Below are 26,915 nucleotides of genomic sequence, written 5' to 3' on the forward strand. Positions count from 1 at the left end.
TAACATATTTAAGAAGGGAAAAAAAAAAAAAAAACCCCAGGCACAAACTGCAGCTGGAGTGAGGAGTGAGACTATGTGAGAGGAACGACTCTGCAGACACCAAGGTCAGTGAAGGAGGGGGAGGAGGTGCTCCAGGCACCGGAGCAGAGATTCCCCTGCAGCCCCTGGTGAAGACCATGGTGAGGCAGCTGTGCCCCTGCAGCCCATGGAGGTCCACGGTGGAGCAGATATCCACCTGCAGCCTGGGGAGGACCCCACGCTGGAGCAGGTAGCTGTGCCCAAAGGAGGTTGTGACCCTGTGGGAAGCCCGCGCTGGAGCAGGCTCCTGGCAGGACCTGTGGACCCATGGAGAGAGAGGAGCCCATGCTGGAGCAGGTTTGCTGGCAGGACTTGTGACCTCATGGGGGACCCACGCTGGAGCAGTCTGCTCCTGAAGGGCTGTACCCCGTGGAAGGGACCCACGCTGGAGCAGTTCCTGAAGATCTGCAGCCTGTGAGAAGGACCCATGTTGGAGAAGTTCATGGAGGACTGTCTCCCGTGGGTGGGACCCCACACTGGAGCAGGGGAAGAGTGTGAGGAGTCCTCCCCTGAGGAGGAAGGAGCAGCAGGGACAATGCATGATGAACTGACTGCAACCCCCATTCCCCGTCCCCCTGCGCTGCTCGGGGGGAGGCGGTAGAGAAATTGGGAGTGAAGCCCTGGAAAAAGGGAGGGGAGAGGGGAAGGTGTTTTTAAGATTTGGTTTTATTTCTCATTATCCTACTCCGATTTGATTGGTAATAAATTAAACTGATTTTCCCCAAGTTGAGTCTGTTTTGCCCGTGATGGTAATTAGTGAATGGTCTCCCCTGTCCTGCTGAGGAGGGGAGTGATAGAGTGGCTTTGGTGGCCACCTGGCATCCAGCCAGGGTCAACCCACCACACAGGCTCTGGCCTTTACAGCCTGAAATCCATGCCTTTGTTTTTTAATTGTTTAACCCGAGCTCCATCCACATAAAAGTGTGGACATAGCTGTATGTGCTTTGAAATTGATACAGTAATTTAAGAGTCAGGAATATAGAAGCAATTCAGGGATGTCTTCCCTCAAGTGCTGACAGCGCTCTTGTCACTTTGCCCACACTTCAGGCCTTACTTACATATGCCAGCATCTGACTTTGAAATCATTTGATTGCCTTAATACAAAGCTGAAGCAAGGTAATCTATGTTCTGCTGAAAGCGTGGGCTATATCAGTGCAGGCTTCCATGTGCCAGCTTTCTCCTGAGAGTGATGGTCCTTTGGGGGATTGAATAGCATTTGTGCCACTGATAATAAAGCAAATGTGTTTATCATAGCAGCCTTCGAGGTGTCTCTTGAACATAATGTAAAGCTTTATTACAGCATCTTGGGTCTTGGTAGGTCTACTGTAGAGATCAAATTCTGACACGATATCCATGTCTTTTCCCCAAGAAGTGATTTAATTGAGAAGTTAGCCCCGTATATACTGTTCTTTGCTTGTTGTCCTTTGCATATACTTACATTTTCTCTTTGTGTGGGACACAGTTGCATATAAGGCTTTGACACTTGGAAAAAAAGAGTTTCAGAAAAAAAAAATCAAAGGTATGTTTGTGAGCCGTGGTATGATCAAGCATTTCTCTGTGGTATTTAGTAGGGTATCCTCTGGAGATGGACTGTCAAAAAAAGTAAGTTCCCACAGGTCTTTTGCATACATGGGTGTGTACAACTTCTACTATAGGAAAGTGTCATGTGGTTGAAGTACTAGAATGAGATTGAAGATAACGATGTTCAGTCTCCAACATTGTCACAGACTTTGTGGGACCTTAAGTCGTTTCTGTTGCATCCGAACAGCAGGGCAGGTACACTTTGCAGCGTTTCCTCAGGAACTGGTCATCTGAAGCAGGGAGACTGGCACATTCCTTTTAGTTCACAAAACATAGGTCCTGGGTGGGGCACAGTGGAAAAGATCAAGAAAAGAGGCACATTCCCAATCTCAACATTAAGTTAGCATCAAGTCTATACTTGGCTTTGGGGGCTAGGAAGCACTGCTGGCTGCCACATATTCTTAATCCATCTCTCTTCCCTGCATAGAAATTAATAGTAACAATACTTTTTTAAAAATCTTGCATACCTTTTTTTTTAATAATTCTACGTACTGTTTAATGTATTTTTTAGATATTAAAAGCAGAAGCATTTTTTTGGTGGTGGTAGGGTGAGATGGAAAAGGAAGGAAGGACAGAGGAGAAAAGGGGGATAAGCCTAGCCCTGCTGCAGGTTTTTTCCAAATATGTCAGCAATAGGTACTGTGGTGCTTAGATGTAATGCCTCCTGACATAGTAAATGTCAGAAATCCGTTGTGTGGCTTTAAACACGTAGACCCACTATTCTTTAGCTCAACCACCACTATAATAGTGCTTTGCCTGCGTATGTCCTTTGTTTAGAAAGTAAACTTTTCAGAGGTCAGTTCAGAAATGTTTCTGTTCCACAGCAAGAGGCAGTGGGTTCCTGTACAAAAGTACTGAAAGAATTTCAAGTGCTTTTGCAGTTTAAAGTAAATACTGCTTCTTGACCTAAAATTAAAAAATGAGAAGATCATTGTCTTTCCTTCATTGTTTTACTCATCAGGGAGATTCAGGCCAGCTTTGCATATAGGAGAAGCTCACTTTAATTCATAGTGAACCTTTCAGGGACTGAAGCTCTTTTCTGAACCATCAGAGTTACTGGAATATGTCCTTTAAGGGTGGAGTTTTTTGCTTTATTTAATAGGGTCAGAATACTGAAGGGAGGCCTCTTAAAGCCGGTCTTGTGAATAGATACTGGGTATTCATTCAATAAGAGAACATTTATCACTTGCAGAAACAGGTATTGCTTCTAAAGTATCTTCTTCTACCTGTTTACTGTCCATAGCTAAATGAATTATTAATTGTAAAGTGACAACAAACCATTTTTAAAGCATATATTATTCAGCAATAGAACCAGAAAGCACATTTTCAATTTTAATGAGCATCTATAATAAGAATAGAGTCTATTTTACCTTACTTACACCAATGACATCCATTTCAAACTTTGCAAGTTAGTTGCTTTTCGATTCTGAACATTCTGTCTTGACAAGAGGTATACAATGTGTTGATGCACGTTTTAGAAATGGCATATAATGTTTTAAAGAGTTGTATGTTACTGGATAGTTTATAAAACATTTCCTGAATTATAGACTTAGTTAAGTGAAAAAACTTAGCTCTCATCTAGCCGTCCACTTCTGCAGGAGAATGGAATAGTCTGGCTTGGATTCATTTCCTTCATTAAAAGAGTTGTTAGACTTGTTAGGTACAGGAGAGGAACATTACTATAAAGAGATGAATCTTGAACATCTCAGGTTTATGTTTCACCTGAATACAATTTAATTGTTTGTTACTAAAGTAGCAACACATGACATCTGAACTCAGGAAAAGGACAAGAGAAACTAGCTTTATAGCGACTACCTAACCCAGGCGGTGTCTGGCTTGGCTTGGAAATTCCAAAAGAACCTGTTCCTAAATGCCGGTGAGGATGAGACTGCCCTGAAAAAGGCATAAAATATCTCTAAATCCCAAGAGGTGCCCAATCCATAAACATGCTCTGCAGTTTTATATTGTGCAGCCTATCACTGTTGTATGACGCAGACTGATATAAAACATAGCCACTACCGTTACTTTATTCAAAACATAGCAAAAATGGTAGGAGATAGTATCCCCATTCTACACACTGTCTGATGCTGATGTATTTGCCCTGGGACTGTTACATTCCTGACCCTACATCAGCTTGCCAGCAAGCCACAAAGCAAAGGGGAGTATGAAAAAAGTATTGCTTTGCAGCATAATAATTTTATGGAGGTGAAGTTGTAGGGACAAGAAAGTGGAGGGATGAGTCAGAAAAAAGGTGATGGCATACATGGAGATCGCGAAAGGAGTCTGTAGGGTTGCAGAGGCAGTTTAGTTTCCATGGATCACCAGGAAAGCTTTCCAGGAATCCAAATACCTTTTCTTAAAATGACTTTTGCATGACCTGTCAGTCAAAGGTGTTAACACTTCCATGAACTCAGCTGACAGACACTCCCAAACAAGGATTCATTGTGTGTTTTCAACTGAAGTGTATATCTTGTCTGCTTGATTAAATCTTGAAATTACCCTTTTTATTTCAGTCGATAATTGACTGTCTTTGAATATGTCTGCTACAATTACTTAGATTAATTCTGTGCTGTAAAAGTGGTACTGTATTATAATAGAGGCTTATAAACAAGTTATGGAAATCATTTGAGGTTGCAAATGAAAGAGATTAATTGTATTACCTCTTAGCTATGATACTATAGCTGCTGTCAATCTTTGGTTCTCCTGTTTCTGGGAATTCCCTCCTCTTGAATATTTCATTACTGTTGAGAATATTGCTATTATTTACCAATTCAAGAATCTGCTTTACAAGCACAAAATGACAGTATTTGAGGCAACTATAGGTTCCTACCTGTCTGTACTGGCTTCGAAGTTCATTGGCACATGACCTGCTTATTTATCTTTCCTTTATTTTCACATGCTGATAACACATAAGTAAAGACACTGAAGAGCACGGAAATTTGTAACTTTATCTAACTCTATGGAGCTTCTTGTGTTCTAGCTGCTAAACATGTAACCCCACTTTAACCGAGGTAAAAGCTCCAATCTTTCATGTGGTAATTTAATATGCAGAAAATAAGATGATCTTTGGGATTTTGGTGCAGTGGCCTGCTTTTAATTAGTGCAGAACAACTTCAGTTGATTTCAGGGGGATTTGGAGGTGCTCAGCACTTCAGAAAATCAGGCCACATGTATTTGGGTCCCTAAATACGGATTCTGAGCCTCCTCGTAGACATAGCAAGTAGGTGTGGATTTTGGTATGCCTCCACAGTCAGTGATTATAACCATGATTATGATGAGGACTTAGTATAAAAATGCCCAAGATGCCAAATGGAAATTAATCAGAAAAAGCTAACGTTGTCTAATGAAACAAAGACTTCATCCTAGTTTAAGTGGAGTTTAGCAGCAGCATGTGCATATTTTGTGAGACAAAGTTCGCTTTATGTAAAAGCACTCCTGTGTCTCAGCATTCTGATCTGTGTTTGACATTTGCACATGGAATATGCTGTCCAGAAACTTCTTAAGCTTGCTGGGGTAATCTTTTCAAAGATAAATAACTAAGTTGTAAACAGGGGGGATTAGACCAGTGCTATGATACTGTGCATGAAATACTCAGGATAGAACAGTGCAGCAGTGAATGAAAGCCAAATGGCTTGCTTCAAGGCCTGTGTTCAATCCTGATGAAATTGTCCCTGAAAAATAGCATGACATTCTCCCTAATGGGCAGTGGTTTGTATCACGGCTGCCAGCTGGGCAGTGTTAGTGACTCCGGATCAGGTGGGGCCCCCGAGGTGCGCCGGTGGACTGTGCTCTGGGCACAGCTGGAAGCAGGCACTCACTATGCCTGACCTGGTACTGTTAAAGTTCACATCTGCCAGCAAATACTGCATTTATAATGCCAAAGGTTTTTAAAGGGCCTAATCGTTACTGGATATTTTTTTTTTTTCTTTGAACATTAGTAAAAGTTTGGTGCTTTGTGCTTTAAAATTAATGGAAAATCACCTTCTTCCTTGATTTGAATAGGAAACACTGTGTTAAGTTTTCATCTGTACACATTTACACTAGAATGGGCTAAAATTTTGCACAGCATACTTGTTTGCAATTTGTAGGACTGTGAGTATTTATTAGCTTGAGTGCTTATTAGTTTGAGTATTTATTTAAATAAAATATGTATTTTTAGACAGTAAAATGGTTAACTTCAGTAAATTAGATCCCATGTAATTAATTTTTGTGCATGCTATTCTCTTACTTTCAATCTTTCTTTTGGTCACCAAATGTCTACCAGAAGAAAGAAGCTTGCAGTCTTGCCTATCATCGCCTCTCTTACTCTTCCAGGCCTTGCTCTACCCCAACGCTGACATTTTTAAGAGCTCTGCCCAGGTGTGTTTTAGAGATTTTAAAACCTGGAGTTTTGGACTTACCCATATTAGCTACACTTTGCCTTGCAGTGACATAGACGACACCTTTGCTAGAGCTGGGCTTTTAAATTGCTGTCTTTTAATCCAAGTTTTATTTATGAGAAATAACTGCAGGAAACATTCTGCCTGTGGGTGACTGAGACCTGCTGTCTGTGTCGTGATGCACAGCAGAGCCAGCTGGTGGGCAGCAGCAGTAGTAGAAGGGTGACTTCAGAACAGATCTGTGACAGGCGACTTGTTCAGGAAGACAGAGTCAACCTTCTGTGATGACTTTTTGTCAAAACACTTTAAACACTTTATCTTCCACTGTAATGATTTTGGCAAACAGTAACGTCGTATTTTTCCATACAAGTTTTTTGTGTTTCTTCTTTACCTTTACACTTTTAAAATGTTAAAATAAGGCAAAATCCGGGGTTTCAAGTGCACAGTATGAACAATATAAATCATTTATTGTACTGATAGGCAGATTCACTGTTTCTTCACTTAACATTCACAATTGTATTTCACATTGCATAGAGAAATGAGGAGAACAAGCCGGTGAGAAGTTAAACCACTGTGCGTGGAGTGGGAGTAAAGCAGTGAGAATGAGCTAGCTTAATCTTACTTTACTTTTTTTGTGGCTGTTTTCAGCAAGGCCTCATCCTGCACCAGCTACTCCTTAACTTTTCAAGGCTCAGACTACAGAGACCCCAAGGCCTGAAATGGTATTTAGTTGGCTGAGTTCACCTGAGGAATTCAAGGATTCATTTCAGTGGGAGTTCAGTGACTGTAATTTTGAAGGATCTGAGCCTCATTGTTTGAGACACATTTCAAATAAAATGCATTTGCTTCTGCTTGCTAAATAAGACACAGAGATGCATCTGAGAAGTTTTATATAGCTAATCTGCTAACCTGGAATTGCTTCTAAACCAGCTGTACATGGAGGCAACGTAGGTTTATTGGCTTTAAGACATAGCCCAATTTCCTTCCTACACCAGTACATACCGGGAACAACAGCCTGGACATTCATGGAGTTGTCTGGCTTAAAACTGGTGTAAAGTAAAAAGGGAGCCAGGCCAAAAAAATAAAGATGGAAGAAGACAGGGCTGTTTCCATATTATAGTTCCCATTTAGAAAATACCTCTCTAGAGCAATAAAAAGCAGAGCCCACCATGTAAACTAAATTACTAAATTGGTATAAAATCTGTACTAGATCTTTTGCTTCTTTTAGTGTTAAATTTTAATACTATTATTATAGATTAGTAATTCAGTGTAAGATCCAAGGAGGCACATTTTTTTAAAATAGTTGTTTTGTCCTTTACATGGTACAGAAAAAAGAATCCAGGAGATAGACAAACTAGACACCAACAATCTTAGGATATTAAATTTAATTATAGATTACACAGAATATGATGTAAAAACAGCAATTTACTAGAATAATTATAACCTGCAAAATGTGAAAATAGTTTAGAAAATGGATTGTCATATTCTCTGACACAGCAATAGTCATGAAAGGTACACTTATAATATCATATGTTAATCTGTGTATTAACTATACTACCTGTCATTTAGCCAGGAATCCAAGACAGATTAAAGGCATTTATTTCTGAAGTGCCTATGTTTAAATTCAGTAAAGTTAAACAGCTAGATTGAAAACACTATATTTTTGTCAACTACTGCATGGAGGTCTATCCCGGATAAATGCTTTGTCTATATGCTATGAGTTCATAATGAGAAGAGTAATTGAAAAACTTCAGAGAGCACAGACCTGTAAGTGGGTGGTTTGACAACTGAAAATATTTCTTAGTGCCTTGGTAAATTTTGGAAATCAGACATGCCAATGTCTCTTTCCTATTTCAAATGTAAGTCATATGTCATCTGGATTCATGTTTTGCATTAAAAAGCATTTAGTTGTAATTGGGAAAGAGATCTGTAGACCTTTTTGTTCCATAGATCAACAAGGAGAAACGCTGCAAGTGTCAAAGGATATGATGACCACAGCAATGTCAGCAGGTTTAATTTTTTTCCAGCCGTGTTTATGAAAGCAAAAAAAAAAAAAAAACCAAACCAAAACCAACCCCGACATATTTTAGTTTCTTTTTGAATATACAGACTGGCCCAAACATAGACATTCTCTTTATCAATCTTATTGTTACAAAAACTGTACATTACAAACAGTATAGAAACAAACTGAAAGGAATGTGCCACACATCCTGGCTAATATTCTATACGCAGTTTAAAAATACAGCCTACTCCCTTATAGTGCACAGTTATTGTGTAGATAGAGTACATCACTAGTTAAGTGGACATGATAGAAGAGTTCTAGTTTTCCTCAGCACAGAGAATAAGAGCCAGTTCTGCTCGGTAAAGCTTTCCTCCATCAGACAAGGCCATGATGCTTTTCTTGTATGTCGCAAGGTTGCTAATGTCTAATTCCTATTTAAAGAACAGATAATGCTTTATAATCCTGTTTAGTTACCAGCATGAAGAAGTTTGCTTCCAATGGTAGAGGGAAAAAAAAAGGTGCTCTCAGCCCGTCCAACAGTAACACATTGCAAATGTTTATGTATTTGTATGTTATCCATATTATAGCCATGTTAGATTGCTGATAGCTGATGTCTCAGAAGCAAGCTTTTGACAGGGTCACTGTGTAATCACAACTCCCCTAGTTCAGGATTTACATTGCTATGACTTCTGCCAAGATTTTTGGTTATACTTTGACTTCAGGAATTATGACTTAGAAGCTCTATATTTATCTTAATTGGGTGGATTATAGTGTCCTTAAAATCCAAATTAAATCTAATCTCTACAGGGAAAAAAGCCCTCTAGGATTACCTTTTTGTTCTTTTCACAGAGGTCCTTCAGTAGTGCATCAAGTTCATTTTCATCTATATAGCCATTGCCATCCTGAAAAATAACATTAAAGATAATTTTAAACATTTATTTTTCATTGCAGAGGTTATGGCTAGTTTTCCACAAATTCAGAAAATAAGTGCCATCAAATTACGTGATTAATAAAAATGTTCTCTGAAGACTTACTTGATCATACATCTCAAAGGCTTTATTGAATTCTTTTGCACACATTTTGACACCCTAAATGCCAAAAGGAAAAAAAATCCATTAGTGACACCAGTTATGTGTGATGGTAAGAGATTACCTTAAGATTGTGAAAATTCATACCTGAAATTTAATAAGAAAATTTTCCTGTACAGGGAGTAGTCTTTGGAGAGAAAAAACAAAGGTCAAAATATTTAAGTGTTTCCATAACAGCAATTGGTCCATGATATTTGTTGTGAAAAGACACAGAAGACATACCTGGCCAGTTCAGTAAGCTCCAACTTCCCATCATTGTTTGCATCAAACATCCTGAGCTGAAATAATATATAATTTTACATTACTAATCAAAATTAATCAATGTAGTGAAGAAAACACTACTTTGGAAAACTTAAATTCAACGAAATTTAAACTATTTCATGCTGAAATAATGGCCCCAAGTTTTTAATCTGTCACATTTGCTGTGTAATACATTTATTGCAAGTACTGAAGAAGCAATTTATAGTAATTAATTCTACTGCAAAAGCCTGATAAGAAACCAGATGAACAATTCTGATTAACCTACTGCAAGGTAGGTCTTAACCTGCCTACAGTGATGAATGTCCCATATGAGAAATGTGCATGTAATTATTTATGAATGAGAGGAGTCTTGACATGATAACATTTTACTTTTGACTTTGTGTCATGGTCTGATAGCAGTATCATTATTCTCTATTCATAAAGGTGAAACAACAGTTGGGTAAAGTTCAATAGGATCCAAGGCATTCAATTCCATAGACACAAAATAATAGACATTTCATTCAATTGGCTGCTAGGTCTAAATACTTAAGTAAAGATCACATTCTGTTTCTGGGATATAGTTCAAGAAAAGAGTGAACAGATGCTGTAGATGATCACATTTTGTTGATCGTATGAAAATGGGAAATTAAATGTCTCCAAATAATTATAATTAAATTATAGAAATAAATATATTAATGTAATTTGTCAAAACGTGTGAATACTATTTATGATAATTTTTAATCATTCTATTGTATTAAAGTGTTTTCCTTTGAGCCCTTGAAAGCATGAGCTCCTGCTGCTTGAGTGGCACAAACAGCTTATATTCGTTACTGGAAATAGATGGAGATATTACACTTGCGTGGGAGTTCCTCTCCCAGTTTTTATGTCTGTATAGTTCCATTTTTCTACTTGCAAGTATTAATTTGCCTTTGCTGCATAAAAGTCACAAAAGCAGCAAACTGTACAAAACATTGTTAGACACTGTACTGAAAACACCACTACCCACACTCCATCCCATCACTTTCAATCACAGTAATTTTAGATGTAATTTTTAGAGAAGAGGAAAAGTGGTATCCTGTACTGAGATAAGTGTATGTCCTTTTAAAGACAGAATTAATGCCATGAAAAAAAAAACAATTTCACTTGGTTAATAGACCATAAATGGCAAAGGACACCAGAAAAGAGACCAATTCTATAAACATTTGTCTCTACCTAACACCCTGGTTCCTTTTAACACTTCCTTTCCTTGTATGAACGCATCTGCCTTGCACGCATTTCACAGGCAAGGAGATTTGCTTTTGGGGGAGGTAAGCAGTGGCAGCTATGAAGTCAACATACTTTGTATTTTGATGGGTTGTTAGTGGCTGGCTGTGCCCACCTGCAGCTGCTCAGGACGATATGTTTTCTATTAGTCTTCTTTTCTAATTTCTGAGGAGATTATGGGAGAGCTGGCCTTATATTTTTTTTTCTTATTCCTGTTAATTCTTTGTCATTGTGTCTCTCTGCAGAGGCCAGAACTTAGAGCGCAGTTTAAGATGAAGGTCAAAAAGCTCACTGAATGAAAAGCATACATGTTATCTTCACCAGTGAATAAACAGTGACAGTTCTAGGTAAATGGTTTATACTGGTACAACAAACCAGCAGACTTTTTCCAGGAGAAGCACAAGTTTTGATCAGCCGTTCTCAGGCCAGTTTGAGGGCTAGTGTGTTTACCTAGCACATTTTTGATTGCTAAAGATATTTTAGCTGGTAAAACAAAAAATGTAGTGTTATGCATTTCCTGAAGACAAGAATTCTGAGTCTTTTTTTTCTTGAAACATCCACTCAGAAGCCAATACTGGTCCCAATACTGGAGCACCATAATTGTACTGAAGGATGGAAGGAGTCCCCCAAGGATGGGCTGATTTAAGGCCAGGGAAGTGACAGTTTTGTTCTAGTGTTTATCTAAAACATCAGTTTCTCCTTCTTGAAGGGGGGGAAGAAGGAAAGAGTGAGATGTTTGTAAACCTGATAAGAAGCCACCAAGCAGAGATGGCTTTTAAGACAAGAGACAGACACTACAGCACTGTAAGAAGGCAAAACATAGAAAGTTACCCTAAATTAATTTGATCTAAACATAATAATGTAATTATGATAGCTAAAATTTTTCTCCTACGAACTGTGAAGACTTCAGTTTTACAACTAATGGCACAGGGAAGCATAACAGGGGAAAATAGTATGGTATGGTCTGGTTTTATATGAATACCAAAGAGATTCAAAATTCCTGAGCTTTTTTTTTTTTTTTAAGCAGCACTGAAAACTGCCCATCAAAGCTCTGTAGCTGCAGAAGTACTTGCAGTGCTAGATGCCACAGTCATCTCTCTGTTGCAATGACATAGTTAGCCTGATTAGGACCTGGTGGGGCTCCAAGTCATTTGGAGCCTTCCAGTGGCTAAAGATAAACAGAGTTTGGCTTAATCCAATCTTGATGAAATATGCCTGTAAGTAATCTTACCATTATTTCTGTGTATTCTGTTAGCTTTGAGTCTTCAATCTGCTTATTTGCTTTCTGTAATAAATCTTTCAAGAAGCTCTGTTAAAATAAATAGAAGAGTAATAGGTGAATTTTTATCTACAGTATAAAATGCTTGATTTGCTAACTTCAGATTAAGGTAATGGGAAATACTATTTTACTCCTACTGTAGTATTTACTGCTGAAGTTACAAATTTCTATGAAAAGAAGTAGTAATTAACAGCTAAGAATGTAACAGTTTCTTTTGATTAATTCAAGTATACTTCACATTTTTATTTGGAAAAAGTGACTCATAAAACTTTCTGCATTGTATGCCATTTGTTGTATTGTGAATTTGGAAAAAAATAGTTTGGCTTTCAAGTATACTGCTTCCTAATCAGCTCTATCAGTAAATGAAACTAATTAACCTTGGGTGTCCTTGAAAACTTGGATGCCTAATCACTTCTTGCAACATAGGAACAATTTTACAGAAAAGATCAATGATTAATCAAGTTTTGTCCTTGCCTATGGCAGTACCCAGTGCTTGAAGTGAATGTTAACCTGTGTTGCTCCTTCCTACCTTGTATTTTAAATATGTGCAGCCAGTTCCATTTGGTTTTTTTTTAATAAGAATTTGATATATCACATGACTTTAAACAACAGCCTTTTTTACTTTAAAAGATAAGATTGTTTCCACCCATTCAGTGGTTTAAATTTCTGTACTAGATCTGTGACATTAAAAAAGAAAAATATCAACTTAACAAGGGCATTACAAGACCTGAGATGTCTGTATGCCTGTCAATGCTCAATGAAATACCTAATTACTGTCATCAGTTGGAGTGTCATTATTTTTGTGGAATTTTGGGCCACATTTCAAGATAGAAAATGGGGTAGCTCATAAGAAAATTTATTTGTACGTAGAGGACATTCTTGAACTTGAATGCAACCATGTCAATAGTCATAAGACTGATACCTGCTATAGTTCTTCCAGTCTGACCCCCTCTGTGCTGGAGGGCCTTCCTGGTAGCTTGTATACAAAGAATATGACTGAAATGTTGTAAATGGATGTTACGGAGACATGTTTAATCTTGTGTGCTTTGATGGAAAATAGAACTGGAAAGGGCACTGAAAGGCTGTCCAGTCCATCTCCATGTCTCAAGGGAGGATCATCTATATCTAAACTGCCTGAGTTACTGTCTGATCTGAGCTATTGCCAAACCTTTCCTAAATACAGGCAGTGATGGAGAGTCTGCCTCCTCCTTAGACAATGTATTCCACTGCTGTTACTATTAGAAAGTTTTCCTAATTTCCAGCTTAAACTTCTCTAACAAAGTTGTAAGTACGTGTACTCCTCACATAGCAAATACTTAAAATGTTTGGGCTTGTCAAGAAATACTGATCTAAAAATAAAACCAGACATTTATGTCTTATTTTCAACATGTTAAAATGGCCTGTTTCTCTGAGGCAGACAAAACCTTGCAGCACGAGAGAGATGGGACCATTCGGGATCAGTTAAAATGTCTTCATTCTTCAGCTGGTCCTCAGTCAGCCCTGCCTTTTTAAGTCTATTTTAAATTATTATTATTATTATTAAGTCTATTATTAAATTATAGCAGCCAGCAACAGTCCTTAAGGAATCGTCTAACCACTGAAAAGTTCTCAAGTGCTACATGCATGGCCTTTTCCTGATCCTACCAGCCTTTGATACACCAACCTGCTGTGACCAGGCAGCAGAAGAATGGGCTCGTCTGCCTGAGGGTTACCTTGAGGTAGGATCCTCAGCAAAAGTCACACAGATACCAAACTCAAAGAGGAAGGGAAAAGGAAAAAAGATGTGAATTGTCTGATGTGGATTTCTCTTCTGAACAGAAGAGCTGTAAGGATTTCAGACAGTTTGATCTCATGGTGCTTTAGTTAATAAAGCTTGTGTAGTCCTTCTTTAGAATACCACATATGGCAAAATAGTCCAAATTAGATGGATAAACATTGCTAGGTCTTTCTTTTTGACTCCCCTGAATTTAAAGCTACAGTAATGAATCAAGTGCAATTGAACTGTGGAAAATGGCACCCTTCTACTCAGTCTGCTGTATATAAGCATCTCTCCTATGAGGAAGGGCTGAGAGAGCTGGGAGTGTTTAGCCTGGAGAAGAGAAGGCTTGGGGGGACCTCATCAATGTACATAAATACTTCAAGGCAGGGTGCATAGAGGACGGAAGCAGGCTGGTACCCAGTGACAGGACAAGAGGCAATGGGCACAAACTGAAACACAGAAGGTTCCCTCTGAACATCAGGAAACACTTTTTCACTGTGAGAGTGACTGAGCACTGGCACAGGTTGCCCAGGGAGGTTGTGGAGTCTTCATCCTTGGAGATATTCAAAAGCCATCTGGACATGGTCCTGGGCAACTGGCTGTAGATGGCCCTGCTTGAGCAGGGGGGTTGGACCAGATGACCTCCAGAGGTCCCTTCCAACTACTCAGTGATCCTGTGACACCGTGATTCAGTATCTACAAATTTATGTTATTTTTATGACTCTAGTTTTAAGGTTTGTTAACTCTGCAAGGCTGAGATAGCTAATGGAATAATCTCAGTTCTGCTCTTGTGCATATTAAAGCTGATACCAAAATCCCACTAAGTTAACCAAGCAGGGGCAACACAATTCCAGTTGTGTAGCCTAACAGCATTACTGTGGAAACTGTAGGGTTATATGGTACTTCAGAGAGCATGATCTGTCCAGTAGCACAGTGACTAATGGTAGTGATGCCCTTAGGAAGAAAAAAAACCAGCCCCCCTCCCTAATGGACCGAAAAAAGAACACAGCTTTCAGAGGTCTATCTTGCTTTCTTAATCTTTCTTACTTCTAAGCTAGAGTACCCACTACTTTGAGTCACTTGAGACAAACATTGATCTGAATTAAAACACGCTTTAAAAGATATTTACTTTGAATGATTTACTGGTGATAAATACATCAGCTAACCATATTGCTTTTTGGTCATGTTTGAAATGCAAACACACGCATGGGTGGGTATCTGAAGAAACAGATAGAAGCACAGGCTGTAATCCAACACCCATTCTCATGTTGTGCATACTCATAGGTATTGGTTTACCTTAAGTTCCTCAGAATCAATGAAGCCGCTGTGGTCGCTGTCATATTTTCTCCATGTCTGCAATCAGAACGTGAATGATTTAATGCCATATTTATGGCACGTGGGTCTTGATGATTTTACAAAAGGCAGCTTTTCATACTGTACCTGCATGAAGTCTTCACTTGACTTTAGCTGCTGGCACCTGAAGAACAACAGGAAATTTTCTTCCGTCGGTAATATCTGAGCAAGCTGTAACAGAATTTAAAAAAGATTCAATTATGATTCTTCATTAGGCCAGCTGAGCCTGTAGAAGAGCATGAAACTTTTAAAAAGAGTATGAAATTCTTTGTGCTCATACTGCCCTATTGTGGCCCCATAGGAAGCTTCATCTTGTTAGCTGAAATGTTTGGAAGATGCCTCTGAAAGGCTTCTGGCTTGCAGCTTTGCCATATTCATCAAGGTCAAACAGAACTGAGGTCTGAGAGAAGGGACTGTTTAGCACTTTACTGAAAAGGATAGCTGGGTAAAGACGGGAAAAAATTCACCCATGCAGAGTTAGGATCTGTGGTGAAAACCTTGGAATCAGCACGAAAGGAAAGAGAAACACAAGGATGTTTAGAGGATAAGCGTGAAAGGCCATGAATTAAGAAAGTGAGGAAAATAGACTACTCACAGATACTGAGGCAGAGGAGAGAGGAACACTGACATGAAGAACATATGTGTAAGGTAAACAGAAAAATACATGGAAAAGCCAGGAGAAAAAAAGAAAGCGGGGAGGGTAAGGAGACGGCAACTGGTCATCATTTGACAGGCACAGAAATGTGTTCAAGAAGAGCTATAAATACCAGAAAGAAATCAAAAGGGCTTTTAGCCCTGCAAAATCATGTGTGGTTCTTCCAATGCCTCTGCTCTACAAAAGGCTTTTTTAAAATCAGACATTATTGTACTGATTATTGAAAATGTTCATTTACCATAACTCAATTTTGGCAAGTGACAAACGTAGAAGATGGAGAATATGCTGTATAATTTAATGTAAAATCATGATTTGTTTTTAACAAAAGCCCAATATTTTTTTCTGTCCTCAAAATGTATGAAATGTGTTTTGATTAAAGAAAACTTTTTACTTGAAGAATAGACCAGCTGTGCTTACTAGGAAGAGAAAATGGAGAAAGACGGATTTCTTAGCTGCATTCTTTTATGAAAAATGACATCTGCAGACTTCCTGGAACTCCATCTTAAAATTTTGATTCAAATTTTTGGGTTTCTGCATTCATTTCATACCCTGAAATCCCTCATTTGATCTACTTCGGGGCCATTGCCTAATTGCTCAGGCTTTTTTATTGGGCTCCAGTGGCACCATAGGTGATTTCAGCTCTCTCTCTTGCCCTACAGACACAACAAGAGTATGGAGACAGATCTCTCGTTTCTCTAAAATTATCTGTGCAAGAAATCAGTTATATTCTTTAAGTGTTGGTACAACTGAAAAGACACATAAAAGCACTCTCCTTACAGAAATGGAGCAGCTGATGACACTGTCAGGCCCATCAGAGTGTTCTGAGTGCTTTTGCGAAATGGCTGAACACCAAACCAAATCAACTTAAATAATGTGATTCTGTCAGCAGCTTTTGAAACCTACACCATTATAAATAGCATATACATGTGTGGGTAAGTACATGTTCATATGTAAGCAATAGCTAAATGTGTGTAACTTAGTACTGATTTATGGAAAAAATTATTTATTTCTCCCATGACAGGGGAACTTTGATTTTTAGAATAAATCAACATTCCAACTCAACAACCAACGTTGAATGGAAGAACTGATTATAACAATAAGCAGAGTTTGGGGGAAGGGACTGATTATGACAATGAGGAAGGGTTTACATGTGTGGAAATTATAAATAAGATGTCATTCGTGGGACCTCTGTAGCTAACTGGTGAATTTTGCAAGGCCACTGTAAAATAGTACAAGGTGCAAGGGTAAATGTAAAATAGCAACTTTCCAAAGAATCATTAACAGCTTATTAGCAGTACCAAACTGTATTTGAGGTACATAATATATTACCTCTAGAAGAAAATTACCTTATTTTAAGCTATACCTCTCACCCTTTGTCTCAGGGGAAAGCACAGGCTTTTATGTTACAAAGATGAGCATTAGCTCAGGCTTCTGTCAAAAAAAGAAGTATTTTGTGTTTTCTTAATAGAAACAATATAGCTACAGCAAAGTCCAGTTCTCCAAGCTTATGCATCAAATAGCATTAAATTGCTTTTTGTGGAAAACCTTGTGTTACTAAGGGATGAGGAGGTCATCTGAAAACTGGCTCAACTTCCCAGTCTCAATTATATCTCTCCAGAGAGGAAAGATGGAAACCTGGTGCTGTTTCTAATGACAACTCCATTGTGAGAATAAGCATAGGGGGACTCCATGAGCATGTTTGAATAAGAGTGCAGACCACTATGAGTTTGTCTATGGCAGCAATAGCAGTTTAGTGAGCGTTTCTGTGAGCTCTGCTACTTTTATGGAGAATGTTGGCTATTTCTGCATGGTGAGTAATAGAGGACAACCACAAAGCCTGAGACTGTCTTGACTCCTCCCTGCTCAGCTGCAGGCTGAGGTACATCTTTGTAGGTTGCCTAGCAGAAAAAATACTCTCAGTACTTAAAACAATATCAGAACTATTTTCTAGAAATCATTCTCTAAGTAAATTCTGTTGATATTTAATGCTATTTAAAATTCCTTTCACCTAATACAGAAAATTTGCTTTTTAAAATCCTATAATAGAGAATGGGAGTACAAATAATATTTTAGGCTAATAAGTAGTTATTTTTACAGTAGCAGTAAGCTTCAAATAATTTGAATGTGGAATTACTGCAGGCCTGAGTTTTGAAACCTTGGGTTTCACATCCACATTTTAGTGAAAACATTGGTCTGCATGAGTACAAAAGGTGAAAGAAAAGTCCCTTACACAAGACAAGCAAGTGGACAGGTCAGACTCTGCCTTTAGTTGGATAAAAGGGCACTGGATAAAAGCTAGTGAACTATCTGCAGTGTGCTTGCAAAGACAGAATCAACACTTAATCTGAGCTGAAAATCCACTCCTTCCTCTGTGAAGCCAATCCACTCCTTCCTCTGTGAAGCCATCCAGGCCTCCTCTTTATCTCAGTCAACAGACCTTTCCTGAAAACTCATTATTTGCAAGGACATTTTCCATCAGATGCTGGGGTATTCATTATGATGGCTGGGAGTCTGAATGACTTTACATAATTTCTTTTTAAACAACATGCGTATACTTTTTCAGAAAAACTATTTGATGTACTGTGTAAATGGCAGCAATCTGGAATTACTGGACATTTTTATTTATAAGGAAGGAGAATCAAGTCCAAATACCAACTATAATATCATACTGCTCTGCACGTACAACCTATTCGTCTGATTCCCATCAGCATTTTCCAAATCAAGCTTCATGCTGATGTAAGTGAAATAAAATATAGCTATTGGGTTAGGAGACTGCTATATTAAGGGAGAAAGTCCCTTCAGTCACTGAACTGAGTACTGTCACTATTCAATGGCTTCCGTGGATGCTGAGCATGCTTGGCACTTCACTGGGGGGGGTGAGCACCGCATCGTATCAGGCCCTATCGGATTTGCTCACCTTTACCCATTAAGTCAATAGCAGAAAGATAAACATTTCAGTTATCTTTCCTAAGCTAAGAAACACAGCCTTTTTCAGGCACTGTCTACACAATCTTCTTGCATCCAATGCTTGCTTTTACATATATTCAAAAATAGTAAATTAAATAGGATTCTTCAATACTAAATGAATAAGCATTTGTTAGTTCAAAGCTAAATAATTCGTTAGTCCACATAAACACTAGCTCTTTTCAGATGCAGAACTACTTGATCAATGCAAAGTATTGTCAAAAGATGTATTTTTAAAAATCAATTATAGCTGCAAGTGAAAGGAACTGTTCGTATTTCCATGGTAGTTTAGTCATAATTACATATGCATTTAAACAAGGATATGCAATTCAGATGCATGACAGAGGAGAAAAAAATACCCTGAAATGATCTATTATATCAGCAGGGATACTTCCTATTGACTTTTACAGATTCTATTCAGTCCTCTATTTTAAAATTAGCTACTGACCCAAAGTTGGTCACTGTAGAAATTTTGCAGACCTGGCTTGTTTCCAGCTGTTTCTTAATTAGCTCTCTAGGTCAGATTTCTTATTATCAGGAAAAAAAAATATAATAGCATTTAATAATAAAACCACAGTCTCACTGCACTCAGAGTGACATAAAAGAGTCGTAGATTTAGGCTTGAAAAAGTGACTTCCCAAGCTGTAACCCAGCAAACTCTCCTTTTTGCCTTGCAGCACTGAAAAGCGAAAGCGAGAGAAAACACAATGGTTCCCCCCTTCCTAGCAAGTTGTCTAAATTACAAAATTGTTGAGTGGCTGTATGTGTAGAAGGGGTTGGTTATCTTTGCCCTCTTTAGAAAGTGGTAGTGAGGAACAGGGGAATTTTCTGCCTGAAGTTCCGTTAAAGTTCAAGAAAGGAATTCATAAAAAATTATGATCTTTCACAAGCTGGATTGCAACTACTATTAAAATTTTGTTTAACATGATTAACGTGCTCTCTTACCATATATGTATTTTTTTTAGAATAGACTACATAACTGATTACCAATTGTGTTCACTTGTGTGTTGTCCTCACTATAGGAGTGGTGACAGAGCATTAGTTCAAAATCATAGGTAGAAATAAATCACATTACCTTTCACAATTTAAATTTCTAAAATAGAGCTCTTACCTGCTTTGCAGGAAAACTACATTGCTGTTAATGCTTATTTGTACAAAATAAAGCTTGCAAAGTTAAATGAAGTGTAGTGAAATGTCCAGAGAGGGGTAAGGAATACAACTTTTTGTTAATGAAAAAAATTCATTAGTGAAAATAATACTAAAGATCTTAAGGCAGAGGAAGAAATTTTCTGTGTAACTAAAAATCCAAAATATTTACATATTATGCTCACATTGTTCTGTGCTGAATGTATTTTCTACAAGCAAACATGTTAGTCTTTTTTTATAAAGTAACCATCTTACCTCAACTATTCCTATTTTTCCATCAGGAGTCTTCCCATATTGGTCCACAAAAGCTTTCATTTCGGGTGTTAAATCCTACAAAGTTACAATGAGAGAAGCATTACTTTAAGATACAGAGAAACATATGTAAACTTACTTGAGAATTCTATTAGTTGCCAAATAATATACTACATTTAATGAAGCACTCACACTGCAGCTAGATTCCTCAAGTTTAAATGAAATTGAGTATTTTTTAATCATGAATAACGTCATTGTTATAAATTTTACTTCCAAAGGAATTACATTATAGTCAGTGTGAATGATTGGCATCTAAATACTTAGAACTCCTATTTTAGTTTTCAGAATGAAAAAATTATAAAGACAGATGTGTTGGAAGATGTGTATAACAGCTCTTTTGTTTAAGAGGGTGACAGTGAAGTTCATAGGCAATTATTAGTCAATTTTCTCAGTTTTCATTTTTAAATTAGTAACTTGAAGGCAGTGCAAAATCTTTCAAAATAAGGAACACTTCAGGATAATACATCTGAACACCAAAATAGCCTTTCCATGTCTTTGAGTTGATTTTTCCTGAACAATGGATGCTATTTTAGCCCTAAAAGAACTCATCACGAGATCATATTTTTCACTGGTTAGTATTTGGTTATCATAAAAACAGAGTCAAAATGTCACTGCTGAAATATAGACAGGCAGATTTAGGAGGCAGAAAACTTTGAGCAGAACCTTAAAACTGACAGAGTAAAGCCAGCATAATTGTTCTTCATATAAATTATGGTCCCTGCTATACATCTGTTCTCTAAAGGCTATCCTCACTCTAGGCCATGGCAAAGGTGCCAGCCTTGGGGTGAATAAATATTTGATTTCACACTTCAAATTGACTTGCCTTGCTTTGATATGAGCTGCCATCAACCTTCAATACTGATTGAACTTTTAACTTTCTTTGTATTTCTTATAGGTATGAGCTAGTAAAACCATGCAGCAAGAATCAGGACTACAGTTGTATTAAAATAATAGACAATTCTATGGTTATAGATGAAGATACAGCAGTCTTTGGAAATTAAAGGTTTAGTTGCTATAATAGATCTGATTATACAGGGCCTAAGTGATTCTCTCACTGGAGATACAGGGAATCTCAGCTGTACAAAGTCCATTGTAGTTTGTCCCAAATTTGAACTACCAAAGCTAACTAAAATGTCAGTTCCTTGTTGCTGATGCAGTCATGGCCTAGTATCCTATTTCTCTCAAAGTCATCCATGGCAGGTTAGTAATTTGCCATGGCTTTAATTAGAGATGTGGTTATTAATACAATGCACTTCAATGTCACCTTTCATCTAATGATCCCAAAGTGGGGACAAATTTGCTTAGCATATAGAACGGAGAATTTAGACACCTGGATTTTAATTAGTCCTGGTTAAATATTTTACTAATCTTTTTCGTAGCAGTTCTGCAGTGCCAGACAGTGTCCAGCCATTGAAGGAGGCACAGCCAATTACAGGTTAAACAAAACAGCATGCTCATCCTCTAGTACGTTATTCAGAAAGGGTTTTATTTTTGGTGTTCACTTCACCTGCTCGTGAGCTGCTTGATGAGTTATTTGAGTTATGTTATTCAAATAAATGTTTTCAGTCAAAAAATCTTGCCTAAATTTAACCAAGTCTAGTCCTAAACTTGATACGGATGCAGTTTTTCAATATTTGAAACTGAGAAACTAGCCCTTCACATCTCAGTCTCCTCTTTTAAAACTTAAGAGACACTTATCCAACCAAGTGGAGCTGTAGAAAAAAATAGCTTTTTGAGATGATTTAAAAACGTAAGGATAGATGGCACTACAGAAACACTTATGTGACTGTATTCATAAACATCTATTAAATCACATATTTCTGTGGAGAAATACAGTCATTGCCTATATATGCAGAGAAAGTGAGAAACAGATGTGGAATAGCTTGGCTGAGATCCACCGACTGACCCTTTATCAGCCTCTGTGTTAGTCACTTATACCCCACCGTTTCTTTTGGCAATTGGCATACCTAAATAGAGAAGGTATTGCATAAATGTGGAGCACAATAAATGGAAGCTATGCTTATGTACTTACATAGCTTTTATCTTTAAAAAAAGAGGCAGTTCTTTCAACCTATCTGAAAGTTTATCAGATCAATTCACTATCTACCATAACGTATGAAGTGAAAAGACAGAAGAAAAGCCCAAGCCCTTAAAACCCGCAAGTACACATCCACCCTTTGGGGTTAGCATCAGTCAGGCTGCATGCTACTGCTCTGCCTGGGAAAAAAGCAACTACAGAAGTACGGGCTTACTGAGTGGATTAATAAAAGGATTAGAATTAGGACATAATTAGAACATTTCTGTAGTTGGGAAGAATAGTGGGAAATGTTAAACCATCCTATTCGGTGACAGAATCAATGTGATTCTTTAATGCATATGGCATGACTGATGTAAAATCCAGCTATGAAGAATGCATAATTGAATATTTCAAAAATAGTGAGCAGGAGAGTGACCTGAAATGCAGAAGTTAATGATGACAAAGAAGCTTTGGGGTGTTAAAAGAAGGACAGCCAAGGAAATGACATATAACCTACACCAGTTTCTCAATGTGTCCCTTCTGGCAAAAGAATAGAAATTCAAAGCTACTGAATTAGTATCCCGTGAGACAAGACACGAACTAATGAGATGCTTGTTTGGCAAATGAGCCTTCAAATCCAAGAATCAGCTTAGATTTGAAACCTAAGATGGCATATATCCATACTCCAGAAAAAGACTTCAGGGATGAAGGTAACATCTATCAAAAGCAGAACCAATGGATCAAGTACTGAATTTGATGTTGCTACTGTAGATTGCTCTCTTCAGCGCAACACTCCACAGATAGGTTTGAATCAGAGAAATAGGAAAGGAAAACCTAATTAAACACCTGAGCATTTTTAAAATATAGTGTGGGATATGGGCAGAGGTTTTTTTTTAAAAAAAAAAGCATAAATTATGAGATTTGTAGCAGATAAGACCAATCCTGCAAGGCTTTTCTGTGTTACTTTGAGCAGGCTCTGTTTTTAAGAAGAGATGCACACTCGCTCTGAGAGAGGAAAGAATCTGATCTTAAAATGATAAATATTTTTTTCCTTGAGCCTCTAATTTTTTTAACCACTGAATAATATCAGCATTTCTACTAAGAATACCATTCATACTAAATATACACAGGCTTTAATAACTTCTTTCTAATGGACATACTTAAGTTTCTTGCACTTCAGTACAGAAGAGAGATTTGTTCTGTTGCAATATTTGAAAGCTATTGAAGTTGTGTTTAATCTTTTCTGGGAAAAAAATAGACTTTTCCCTCTGAAAAACACATTACTTGCCCAATTTTCTGGCTTTTTTTTTTAGTTGACTGGGTTTTTAATTTTAGTTTAAACTTACATGCATGAAAATGAGTGCCTACATCAATAGCTATACGAAGAATTAACTGGTACCACGACCTCAGTAACATTAGAGGCATTGCTGGGAGATAGATTTTCAGATGCATGAAGTTTACACTCATAAAATTAATAAGAAGATACAATTTTCCACAAAATAAATAAAGATGCATATTATTTTTTTTCATTTACTTCTAAATTATACAGCAGCTTTTAAAGAAAAGTTAATTATTGAAGAGCTATTGCTCAGTTCGGAGGTATTCTTATATAAAGTAATAATCTATATGCCCCCATGCACACATGCCATCCAGTTAAATTATAATTTTCTTTTCTGTTACTTCAGAAGCCTTTTAGTATAGATTGATTTAAATAGTCTTAATTAGGTTATATATTTGAGTTTGATGCTAAGTGGCCTGTTTTAGAAACCGATTATTTTAAAGGCAATTTATTTGTTAAAAAGGTTCACTTCTATTTTAATTCAAATCTTGACATGGAATCTTTCATTTCTTCCTTTCTTTTTTTCCTTTCTTTCTTTCTTTCTTTCTGTTTTTTTCCCCACTTGGGTATAGTTTGGAGGAAATTTATAATTAGTTCTTTAATAAGTCATACACAGAATTGTTTTGACAGTATTGTCAAAAAGTTTCCTGTCCCTCTGAACAATTTAAACGACCAGGATTTGGCACTCATACTCCTGGTGTATAACACTGGTGAAGGGCAAAAAGCGGTTAGCAGTCATCTGCAGATCTATTTACTGACCAGCAAGGGGCAGAAATGCATTTCAGCCCATACTGCCCATTAGGTATGAAATTAAAATGGAGTCCAACTAACTTGAAGTGTTGTTTTTTCTTTTTCTTTTTTTTTTTTTCTTTTTAGTATCAGTACATATCTGGATCAGGTAAGGTTAATTGCAATGGGACAAGGTCCCAGCCATTACAAAAGGGCAGCGTCCATGCATTTCTTGATTTTTTTTTTTTTTAAGCACTGTAAGAAGTATCAGCTCGTAGCCTGGCAAGATGTGAGCGGGACCTGCTCTCCAGGGGACGTGGACCCTGGCCTCACCTTTCCAAAGCAGACGGTTTATTTCATTTGCTGCCTGCTGATTTCTAACCGAGCTACTTCCCTTTGCCTGGTGAGGCAAGTGCATGAACCGTGTGACAGCAACGGAGAAGAGAAGGAACCGGGGCACTTTTCTTGAGTTTGCTCAAGAAAACTCTTCGTTCCCGGAGAAGGCGGAAAAGTGGGGCGGAACGTTAACCTACCAAGCCTGCCTTCTTCCGCGCCTGCTGCAGCTCCTGGATGAAGTTTTGTAGCTCCTTCCCATCCATGTACCCATTGCCTACAACAGAAAGAGTTACGCTTGCGGTCACCGCTCCCTCCAAACTCTCTCCGCTCTTCAGCGCTGGCGGGGACGGCTCCGACCCGCGGGCTCCCTCCCGGCGGAGGGGCTCCCCCCGCACCCCGCCCGGCCCCAGCCCCTGACGGCTCCGGGGCAGCCGGCGGGCGCGGAGCGGGGCCGGGGCCGCTTTCGGGCGGGGAGCGGTGGGGTGTCGTCCCCCCCCTCAGCCTCCCGCGGGCCTGCCCCCACCTCCCCCCCGCCCCCCGCCGCCCCGGGGGGAAAGGAGTCACCGTCGGAGTCGTAGTGGTGCCAGATCTCGAAGAACTGGGCGGCCGAGATCTCCCGGCCCTGCAGGTGGGTCTCCGCCGTCATGCTGGGGCGCGGGGGGCGCGGGGGGCGCGGGGGGCGCGGCGGGGCGCTGTCCGCGGTGCTGACTCTGCCCGCGGCCGGCGCGGCGACGGCGGCGGCTGCGGCGACGGCTCCGACGACGGCTCCTCCCGCCGCCGCCCTGCCGAGGGCTATTTATGGGGCCGTCCCGGCCGGGCCACTCCCCCCGGCGCTGCCCTCCCTCTCCGCGGGCCCCGGCGCGGCCTCCCCGCCCTGCGCGGGGGGGGCCGGGGTCTCCCGCCGGCGGCACCAAGGCTGGGGCCGGGCCGGAGGCACCTTCCCCGGCCCCCGGCGCAGAGCCCGCCGGGGACGATCGCCCCTAAGCGTGGGTCGGAGTGAGGGGTCTGCTGGCGCCGGTGGAGGCCCCCGAGCAGAGGGAGCAGGGCTGGGTGACCCAGGAGTTCCCGGGGGTCACTCTCGCTGGGGGAGCGTGTGCCCATGAGGCGTGGGGGACAGAGGGCGAGCAGGGTCTCCCAGTTTAGCCATCGTGTTTCCATCTGGGAAAGGGTCCTGGACGTCAGAGCATGGCTAATAGCACTGCAGGATCTCCTGGTACAAAAAAAGCCATATGGGACACCATGTGGGGTGCAAGTAATCAGCTTTGGTTACACCATTTGTCACTGCTCCATCCCCAAACCAGACCCGCAGACAGCACCACACAGACCTAATCTTTGAAGTGCTGCAACCCTTTAAACCGATATTCCCACTGAGATATCACATGATATTGAGATATCCATATTGAGATAACATGGGAACAGGCATGGTAAATTTATATATACTGCCCTAGCAGGTAATTTCATCCCAACAGGTAAGTATGGAAGACTTCATTAGTGAGCCCTTTCTTTCCCAGTGCGGAGGTGCGAGGGACACTACCACAGTCACTTCTGACTGGGCAAGAATGGTTTTTGGTAGACTGGCTTTGGAGAGTTGCTCTCCTACAGCAGTGGGTTGGTGGGAGGGGACAGAGCAGCTTACCAAAGATCTTCCTTTCGTCATGGGGTAACATGGTATTGCACCAGTGATAATGATTAAGTCCCTTTTGGGATGACTCATTTTAGTCATTAGGGTTACCTGGGTACTCTGAAGAACTGAAACTGCCTTTCTCCCTCCGACAATATCCCTCAGATGCCACATTGAGTTAGCATGGTTTGGTGGCCAAGACGATCGGCTGACAGGACATTGCCACATACAGTAGGTAGTATAGTAAGGATGGGGGATGAGAACAGCTGGGAAACCCGGGAATCTCCATGTGTTAAGTGATTGACATGAGCAACAGTAGGACCATAGTATGTTAAGACTCACATATAGTGTGAGGATAAAAAAAACGATGGGAGAACAGAAGACAGCAAAATGCCAGGGGAGATGAATAACCCAGCAGGATGAGAGGTGGATGCTTAGTTAAAGGTTGACATGTCCTGAGAGCAATTTCAGTAGATTGGGTGGCTGAAATCTTGTATGCATTATGGAACAAGATGTGGGCATAGCAATTAAGTAATCATGAGACCTTATACTTGATTCCCTCCATCTTTCCATTCTCCTGTTTCTCCACCTGTTATATGCATCTTTCTCTCATTCTGTTGCTGCTGTTTGGCCATGAGTTCTTCAAGACATACATCATGTTGGTCTGTGTTTTGTGACCTGCTGAACAAAGCAGCAGCTAAGATGAAAGACACAAGAATCTGATCATTAATCCCTTCAGTTCAAAATATTTGTATTAGTGAAAAATGTTCAGAA

General features: G+C 39.4%; 1 protein-coding gene across 1 annotated transcript; it reads right to left on the reverse strand.

Annotated features, from left to right (window-relative positions):
* Positions 1-8,357: 8,357 nt before the first annotated feature.
* CALB1 (calbindin 1) lies at positions 8,358-25,166 on the reverse strand. The gene is made up of 11 exons (XM_075705750.1): positions 25,085-25,166; positions 24,718-24,794; positions 20,043-20,117; positions 15,110-15,193; positions 14,966-15,022; positions 11,863-11,940; positions 9,351-9,406; positions 9,216-9,255; positions 9,075-9,128; positions 8,871-8,942; positions 8,358-8,471 (listed from the first exon to the last, which is right to left on the reverse strand). The coding sequence occupies exons 1-11, from the start codon at positions 25,164-25,166 to the stop codon at positions 8,358-8,360; spliced, it is 789 nt and encodes a 262-aa protein (XP_075561865.1).
* Positions 25,167-26,915: the final 1,749 nt, after the last annotated feature.

Source organism: Pelecanus crispus, chromosome 2 (genome assembly GCF_030463565.1).
Source record: "Pelecanus crispus isolate bPelCri1 chromosome 2, bPelCri1.pri, whole genome shotgun sequence".
In the NCBI taxonomy this organism is placed as follows: domain Eukaryota; kingdom Metazoa; phylum Chordata; class Aves; order Pelecaniformes; family Pelecanidae; genus Pelecanus; species Pelecanus crispus.